Source organism: Bombus pascuorum, chromosome 4 (genome assembly GCF_905332965.1).
Source record: "Bombus pascuorum chromosome 4, iyBomPasc1.1, whole genome shotgun sequence".
NCBI lineage: Eukaryota > Metazoa > Arthropoda > Insecta > Hymenoptera > Apidae > Bombus > Bombus pascuorum.
In genome coordinates this window covers 16,736,740-16,745,840 of record NC_083491.1, presented here as the reverse complement: position 1 = coordinate 16,745,840, position 9,101 = coordinate 16,736,740, and the positions used below count along the sequence as shown (strand labels likewise).

General features: G+C 39.0%; 1 protein-coding gene across 1 annotated transcript; it reads left to right on the top strand.

The window, feature by feature from the left end:
* The first annotated feature begins 205 nt into the window (after positions 1 to 205).
* LOC132905756 (uncharacterized) lies at positions 206 to 7,287 on the top strand. Its single transcript, XM_060957336.1, has 4 exons — positions 206 to 577; positions 2,870 to 2,957; positions 4,595 to 4,711; positions 7,122 to 7,287. Exons 1-4 carry the CDS (start codon positions 472 to 474, stop codon positions 7,285 to 7,287), a joined length of 477 nt encoding a protein of 158 aa, XP_060813319.1. The 5' UTR covers positions 206 to 471.
* Positions 7,288 to 9,101: the final 1,814 nt, after the last annotated feature.

Below are 9,101 nucleotides of genomic sequence, written 5' to 3'. Positions count from 1 at the left end.
CACGGCTAGTTGCATCGGTGAACGAATGTTGTTAGTCGAAGGGACGTGTACAATTTTCTCACGCAAAGAAAATTTCGAAATATTCAAACGCGATTTTATTGGCGACTGATATTCCAGTTGAATTTTCATTTCGTCGTGAATCCTTATCGACGTGGTCGCCAATTTCGGCAAGCGTGATTTCGTATTTTTGAAATAATCATCGACGTCGTTCAATTTTCCAAAAACTGACCAATAATTCGCCCGTGGCGGCAATCGAGGCAATTTTTTTCCGAGCCATAATCATGCATCGTGAACGTTCGTCGAACGCAAACAGTGGCCCACCTGTCCTCCATAGCAAATTCCAGTGTTCATTATCACGTTGCCATAAACTCGTCGTCGCATGACCGAGCGTAGTCCCATTCGCCGTTAGTTCGTTCACCAGTGATTCAAAACTACTGATTTCAGTGCTTCTGCAAGTGTTTTCGAATTAACATGTTCCGTTTATTTTTGTTGCAAACTGCGATAATATGTTTCTTTATCTGGAGAAGCGAAAGTATCCTTCTCTTTCCTGCGAGGTCGTTGTTCCAGGTAACTTTACGTAGTTTTGGCTGCGTGTGGCAAGGATATGTGTTGCGTGTGTAATTGAAAATCCAGAGACTTCTCAGTGAATCACTGAGTGATTGAGAATCGTTTGAGTTGCACGATCACTCTATAGTTATCCATCGTTTACGGTTAGCATATTCAACAAATGATTTATCTATCATCTATAATAGTTTTCCATATATATAAGTGAATATAAAACTCAGTAAAAGTCGTCTAGCCTTAGAAAGCCGATACCAGCGATATCAGCGAGTACTGAACTGAAAATAACAGATTGCCTTACCTAGCAACTGTTATTTCCTTGAAATGAATTTCACTTGAAAATTGGAGATATAGTTCAAGTGAAGTGATATCACAGAATTACATTAGCAAAGTCCTTCAAATTGCAAGTGATTTGACTAATGAAGACAAGTGTAGAAACTTGAAAGGATATACATATCAACGTAGTAAGTGAAGTAACAGGTTCTGAGCGAATGTCGATGGATCGGGAGTTGCTTATGTTGTACTTGCTGTCATCTGTCGTTGATATACTCGATAAACTACTAATAGATTTCTACATATACATAGAAAATATGATTGAATACGAAATCTACAGAAAAGTTGATTAAGTGAACGGTACGTACTTACGTTTAAGTTGCTTGGGTTCCAGTAGCTCGACGAGTCTGAACGAGGTTTTATAGCGGTACGTTTCTCCGGGTAGACAATTTGCTTTTGTTTGACAATCCTACTTAGACAGTCCGCGAAATTTATTAAACCCCAGAATAATTTACTTAAATCTCAGGATAATGAGTACTCTTTCGCGTGTTTTCCCCTAATTAGATTACGCCTTTGTTTGCATTGAAATCTTAATGTTTTCCGAGTAAGATAGATTCTTCGCTTGTCGACGAGAGGACTAACGTGGAAAGGAAGGTGACTCGTCCTTAATACGTGGTTTTTACGAGAAGCTTGAATAAGCAATCTCTCGAAAAAATAGCCCAAAGGAGTATTTGTAGTTTTACAGCTGAAACCGTACCGGGCTCTGCTTTTAGAAACGAACGAATTGAAAGTCAACCGGTAGACATGGAGACAAGTCTCGAAGTCAAAAATCGTTTTTTAATTGTATAAGACAGCCATTTCGTATTTGATAAAACGCTATTGTGAATTGTTCGACATAGTATTCTTTCCTAGATTTATATAATTCCATTTTTATTTGCTCGTATCCCTCTTTGATGATCATCTTGACAGGTTTACGATTGATTGATTATAATATATTATATCATTGATTATTTGACAGATGATTAGTCTCTAGAAAATATTTCGGAGGACGAATTTATTAGTCCAGATAAAGGCAATTCTTCTTTTAATTTTTCTGACAAAAAATAGTGTACGTGTACAGTCTCGCTCCTAAGTATTGATATATCTACTGCACGCATATAAAACGTTATAATCGAGGGAATAAATAAAACATTTCCTCGTTCTTAGGAAAGTGACCTTTCTGGGTGCTTTCTTTTCAGAGGATGCACTTCTTATAGAGAGCGTACTTGACGGTTGCATCGGCCAATTGACGAAGAATCGAGCAAGATTTATCTACTTCGAAATTTGAATCTGTCGCGTGTAGTTATTGTTGAAGTAACTACTTCAAGAAAAACTCTACATCTTTATTTATGTGTATCCCTGACCTGGAGACTGCTATTACGCAGAAATATTCTAGATAGGGAAAGGTGCATATTATTGTACCCTTGAGTTTACATTATGTTTTGGGTTGCAAGGTCCAGGAACAAAGGAACTAAGAAACAGATTTCTATTTATGTTCCCTGTAGCCTCTAGTCAAAGCTATAAGGTTAACTTTTTTGGTAATATCCTTTTGCTATAAATATATGGACGTGCTCATTCCATTGTCTAGTAACACTAAGGAAGTAAAGATCTGAATCAGCATAAACTTATACTTATATCTTTAATTATTTCAATATACTTTTTTATTACAAATTCATCCACGTGTTCTTCAATAAGTCAACCTCAACCCAACAGTTACGAATCCATTCTTCTTTTCTTCTTCAACTTTTTATGACGAGTAGTTTAAATATCACAGACTGGACGAAACAAATATTTTGGAATTTCTTCGACTTACTTCTTCGACCTCTACGAAAGTCTCGCGAGAACCGATCGTACCTTTTACATCTAACGTTTTTTCCCCGTTCTATTTTCCAGTTCACGACCGGCGTCTCGGTTCCGGTTTCCATGAACAAGAGAGGTAGCGTTGTATTCTCGTCCGCATTCCAATTCAATTATAAACTTCCGTCGAACTTGTCAGAACTCGAGCCTACAATAATACCGGCCAGGCAGTCGAGGGATCTGAATCTGCAGGACACTTACGCGGCCATCGAAAATTTATTGAATCGGTGAGTATTCTGCGATTTCCATATTCTGCGCTGCGGGGGAAAATCGAAACCGCCACGAAGGGGGGCCGTGAAAGGGGTGAAATTCAGCGCGAGCCGATTCGAGTCGTTTAGAGTCATGGAACAATGACCAACCCGAACAACGAATTGGAAGAAGAATAAGCGGGCCGTATTACCGTTCAAAATTGCTCGATGAATCGGTAAACACGCTAGAATCGAACGAATAAATTTGTAATTAACTCAACACCGGAATTGGCGCAGATAGTTGCCGTGGACGATTAATGAAATTCCATTTTCTAGTCGACGATCATCGAACCGTGACGTCGCCACATTCGTGTTTGTCACCGATAACGCGTACAATGGGTAGGTGATTATGCGACAGAAACAGGAAACGAGGCTTCATCGTACGTGCTTGATACGCGCCAGTCAGTTTTATTACGCCAGTTATCATTCTGTTATACGTTCTTCAATGAAATCGATTGGTATATCGATAAAGATCAGTTGCTGCTTTATAGCGACGAAAAACAGTTACAGGTACACGAACCTGTATCCTACTTTCAGTTTGTTTAAGTATACGTTAATAATCGCACGAATTATTCCACGACAAATCGATCAGTTTTGTCGGTGAAATTCGTACGAGATGGTTTGGGAGAAAGTTATTAACGATGGCTGATGAGAAATTAGTAATCTACGTAATAAGGATTACTTGTGGTAGATGAAAAAGATTTTCACGAAGGGCGTGAGCAAGTATCAGGAAACTAAGATCAAAAGACCGAAGAGAGGGTAAGGTAAAGATGAGAACTGGAACATAAATTAATTGGGACGTAAGGCAATTACTTTGTCTTGGCAGAGAGACCTGAAGCGCAGGTAACAAGCGAACTATCTTGCTTTGGAAAGACGGTGTGAAAGTTAAGAAAGTGTCGGGACTGATCGAAACTTGTCGAAACTGACAAGGAGACGCGATGCCGCGTGAAATGGATCGTTAGCTGGCTCAATAGAGTGAATTGCTCGTCGTCCTTCTTTCACGAACATTCATCCAGCATTCTGGTCAGTCTGACCAAAAAGTTCATCGTCGATTGTTTGGAAACTAGAGGTAGAAACAACGCCATTAATTACCATTTTCATCTTGTTTTTTCATTTTTACAGCCTCTGGAAAATCGTGAAATTCGCAAACGTGAAATTCTGGGAGAATGAATGTTTAACGCGTAATGCGCGGCGAACGCTTAAACTAATCCGAAATTTACATCCTTCTCCGGCACGGTAACATAATTTCATTCGAGGCAAGCCGTCGAACGACGGCTAGGAAAAGGAGCAGGATAATGAATTTCTCGGCTAGAAACGGGGCGAAGAAGTACGGCACACGTTTAAGAATTCCCTTTTACCGTTTTATAAAACCAATATCATCTGGCGGCAGCACGGTTTGCCGAGGGGCTCGCCACCGTGCGACTTCCTAATAAAATTACTTCTACGCGGCGGTCAAATTACAAAAAAGGAAGAAAAGAGGCAAGAAGCGACAGAGAGAAAAAGAAAAGCAGGGGAATATGCGAGGAATGGTGGAAGAGGGGGAAATAAATACGAGACAGAAGCATAGCGCACCAAAAAGGGGTAGAAATTAAAATGGAATGTATTCTATGTTAAAGGCACGGCTGGCAGGACGGTAGGGAGTGTCTTTTAAGGACCATTTGCGAGCTCGCGGAGACACCATTTGGCAGGACACGTCAAGACGTTCTCGAGGAGGTGATCCACTTAATTTTAACGTAAGTTCGTTGCGATGAATCGCGCTTTGACTCGTGGCACGGGAGAACACCGTCGGCTCCTGCTACTTTTCGAAACAAAATTCATTTCTTGAGGAGCTGCCGGTTAATGAATTCCGTTGGAAGTCCCTAATGGCTGTCCTGGCCGCTTTCCACGAAACGGGAACAACGGTGTCACGTAACGAAGCACGAATAGACTGAGATAATGCAGTAAATCTATGTTGCACCGGGTACGGGCATCGTTTAATAACTTTACAGTACGTTCTTTCGAGTCGACGTATTTAAATACCGCGGCTATATTCTCCTTTATTCACAGGCTAACAGAAAATCGAACGTTTTCGGGTAACTTCTGACTTATAGTCTCTGGACATACAATTAAAATCACCGAAAGTTTGTTATTTTTTAACCGCCCTCGGATGAGCCAACCTGTGCGCTGTCCACCGCGCATTTTTCCAAATATCGACGACTACTATTCACTACTTAAAAAACAAAGTCTACAAATTATTTAAGTGGTCAATTATATTTCGCGGTAATGGCTTTATTTAACGATTTCACATATTGTTTATACAGAACATCAAATTAAAAGTATATATTAAAAGTGTAAAAAAATATAGGTAAAATTGAAAACATCAAAGATGACTAAAGATAAATAACACGACTTGAACGTGAAGCTAAAAATTCATAATGCATTTTAACATTTTTTTACAGTGTGGTATCGTTCGATTATAACTTTATTTAGTCATAACTGATAGTGTAACTTTTGAATTAATTTTAACACCACTAAGTTGATGTATTTTATTATATACTATACTTTATAAAAGCAGAAAAAGTGGCGCAATTATTTGGGACGATTCCAGGCAAACAATAACTGATAATAACAACAACAACAACAACAAAAAAAAAAAAAGAAAATGCGCTGCTAAAGTCAAAGAGGGAGATCTCCCTATTCGGTTGGCTAAGTGTTAAGTAAAATTTGATAGTATGCGAAGAAACCTTACAATAAGCAAAGGTGGCTTATACGGGATTATACACGAGCGAGAAATTTGTACTCTTCCAATCTGTAGATTTGACGCTTCGTTCGAAAGCTACGGGTCACTTGCTAATCCCACAGGATAATTTCATGGAAAAAGATCGAAGAATATCGTAACAGTACGTTTAACGCGATCGACAAGTTGAAAACTTCAACGGTACGCATAAAGGCAGCATAAGAGAGATCGAATTAACGATAGATAGTTGGGCGAGTCGAACCATTGGTCGAGCGATCGGTTTGGGCGGATGGAGAACTGGTCAGGAATTTGCCATTCCGTACGCGGCCGGGCGTACTCGAAGGAAATTGCAACCGAACCAGCGAGCGGTGCTCTAATTGCGTCGAAATTAGGCGCGTGCATTAAGCTTCTAATGGAAGGTGTTTCGCGTAGGTTTTCCCTTTGTGCGGTGCCTCGAGTGTGTACACACGTCACTGGGAAATTCCTTCCGACGTAATCCTGTAGCCGTAGAACAATCGCCGGGTAACGCGCGTCGAATGTCAATAATACGACCGGTTGCTGCTATTTACCATTCAGACAGTTGCAGTTTCCTTCGATCGATCTTCCACACTTTTACTTTTCTCTTTCTCGAACATCGCTTTTTCTAATCCTCGTTAGACAACCAAAATATTCACGGTAGTTGGGAATACTCAAAAACTCCAAGTACCCTGTTTAGATATACCTACGGGTCTGGTCGACAGTTTAGGAAGATGTCCATTGCATCGTGTTAAAAACAGGCATTTAATCCTAAAACACAGGCGATCGTAATATTAGGTTGTCCGAAAAGTTTCTTTCGTTTTATAAGGAAATAATAGACGCACGATGTTTTTGTTTTATATTAGTTTATTGAATTATACACGAATATAATAATAGAAGTAGAACGAAATGGATCATATCTAATTCAATAAAATAATATAAAACAGAAATTGTTGTTCATCTATTATCACCACATAAAAGATATAACTTAGAAAAAACGAAGCTGGCACCCCGCTGGGGGTAGCCGCCCACATGCTATATTTATTTTTTATTTTTATTTCTTTTTTCTTCACCAACAAGATATAACACTTTACCAAATGTCCATAAGGACAAATTGTAAAATAACCAAAATAAAAAAAAAAAAATCTATTATCACCTTATGAAATGAACGAAACTTTCGGACAATTTAATAATTTCTACAACTAACGAAGCTTTCATTTGTCGCAAATTATATCTTTGATTGTCAATCGAAGAACACGGGGGGAAAATGCGATAAAAAGTTTTTCAACGTTTGAGTTAGGGGAATATTACGCAACATGTGTGTTCGAGGTTAAAAGGGAGATCGATCCGCGATTGGTTCTACCTTAACGCGTGCCTCGTGAGAAACGCGTTGAAAAGAATTTCTGGATCAGGCCCAGCGAAGACGTGGCAGGGACTGCTAATTCCAATCACCAGAGCGTCGACCAATTGTACAGTGAAGCGGAACGACAAGGAAGATCCGGAGGCGACTGCATCTTGGCCTATCCCGATTGCATCGAGTCACCTCTCGAAACGTTTACGGAGATCGCATTTCCTTAGGGTGAGCTTTTTTTGGACAACACCTCGAGCAGCGTTGATTTCGTGGCTCGATTGCTCGTGTATCGTTTATCGTCTCGAACGTTTTCGACGTTTGCCGGCTATTTGTTGAATTCTTTATACGCGAAAAAACGTCTTTGTGTGGCGAAAAAATCAATCGTTCCAAGAGTAATATTTCTATATCTTTCTTTCTATATCTTTCCGGCCGTTCGAGAAGGTATACGATGCAGTGACTTCGTCGTAAAAGAATTTACTATAGTGAAATTTTGACGGCGAGAGGGATGGCGACGGAGAAACAGTGCTAAGTAAATTTCGTTGTCGGAGCAGCAACGTTGCTCTAAAAAGCTTTATGTTTCATCGCCATCCTCTTTCCGCCGTACAATTCATAATAAAGGCGCTTCTTATAATTGTAGCGTTCCAGATCTCTGCTGCCTTTCTCACCGTTGCTTCGTGTAATTTCCGGAAATTACCAGGATTTTTTTCACAGCATCGATCAACCTGCTATAACCCACTGTCTACGTACAAGTTACTTGGGCACTTCTAAACTATCACAGATGTGTAAAATATACTTGTCAAAATGATCTCTTTAATCTAATTTTGACCCGATCTTGTTTCCATACACATACAAATAGTAGATATTGATAAAAATAATGATTAACCCTTTGCATTTGAGAGGCGACTCTCAATCACCACGGTGTTTCGTGCTGCAACTCCAGTGGCGAGCAAGAGGCGACAGTCCCGGTTTATGTCCGATTTCGACATCTCCAATTGATGAGAGCGCAATATTGGTTCGTAAATTGGTTCCTTAGCTCTTTGTGTTCTTTGTTAGCAAGTGTAAAGTGTTAGACTTTAAAATGGAGATCAAATATCTAAACCCATATTCCTGCGAAATTATAGTTCTGACAACGTCTCCAACATTAGCTCGGATTCGACGATCACGGCAAAAGTATTATACTTTCGAAAAAGAAAGAAAAAGAAATGGTTTTCGGAAGTGAAATTAGCTCAAATGAAGATAAACTCAATTTTGAACTGTTGAAAACTGAGATCAATTACATTCAAGAATACATCTTGCTGAATGCTTTATAAATTATCATAAAAAAATATAGAAATTAATATTACAAAATCATATTTTCAAAGATGTAAATATAGATAAATTATCAGAATATAATGGTTTTGTATATAACATCATTTTACGTTAATAGTAAGACACGCGTTACGTATACGCTAAATCATTCGGAGTAGTTGTTATGGTCGATCGAAAAAGTCCTCGAGTGCAAAAGGTTGATATTAATATTTAAAAAATTGATCATCCAGAGATATCCGAATCAAATGAGCCAGCGTGGCTGTTTATTTTTGGGATTTTAGAGCGATCGAGTGTTCTTTAAGCACATTTCAAAAGTTTATATAAATCTTATGCAGCGGCAGCCATTAATTACAAATAAACTTGAAACTAGAGCGATGCGGCTATTATTTCCTGTCTGAGTTAAAATTTAGTAGAACATCTGATCTTGTTACTGTATGAAGTAAATAATTGACAGCATAGAAACATTCTTCTGCTACAACGTAATAATTAAACACAACAAAAACGTAAATAGTATGATATTGGAAATGGTAATGAAGATCGATGGAATCGATTCGTCTTGCAAAATAGAACGACGTTGTTTGAGCTTCGAATTAGAGTGATCGGTAATGCTGGTCGACTTTTACGATATTTCAGTCGGCGATCAAAGCCGAAACGCAGCGAAGTATCGTAGAAGGACAAATGGGCAAAGTCCTAAGTAAATTTCGCTGTTGAGGCTCGCTGTAAAATGACCGGA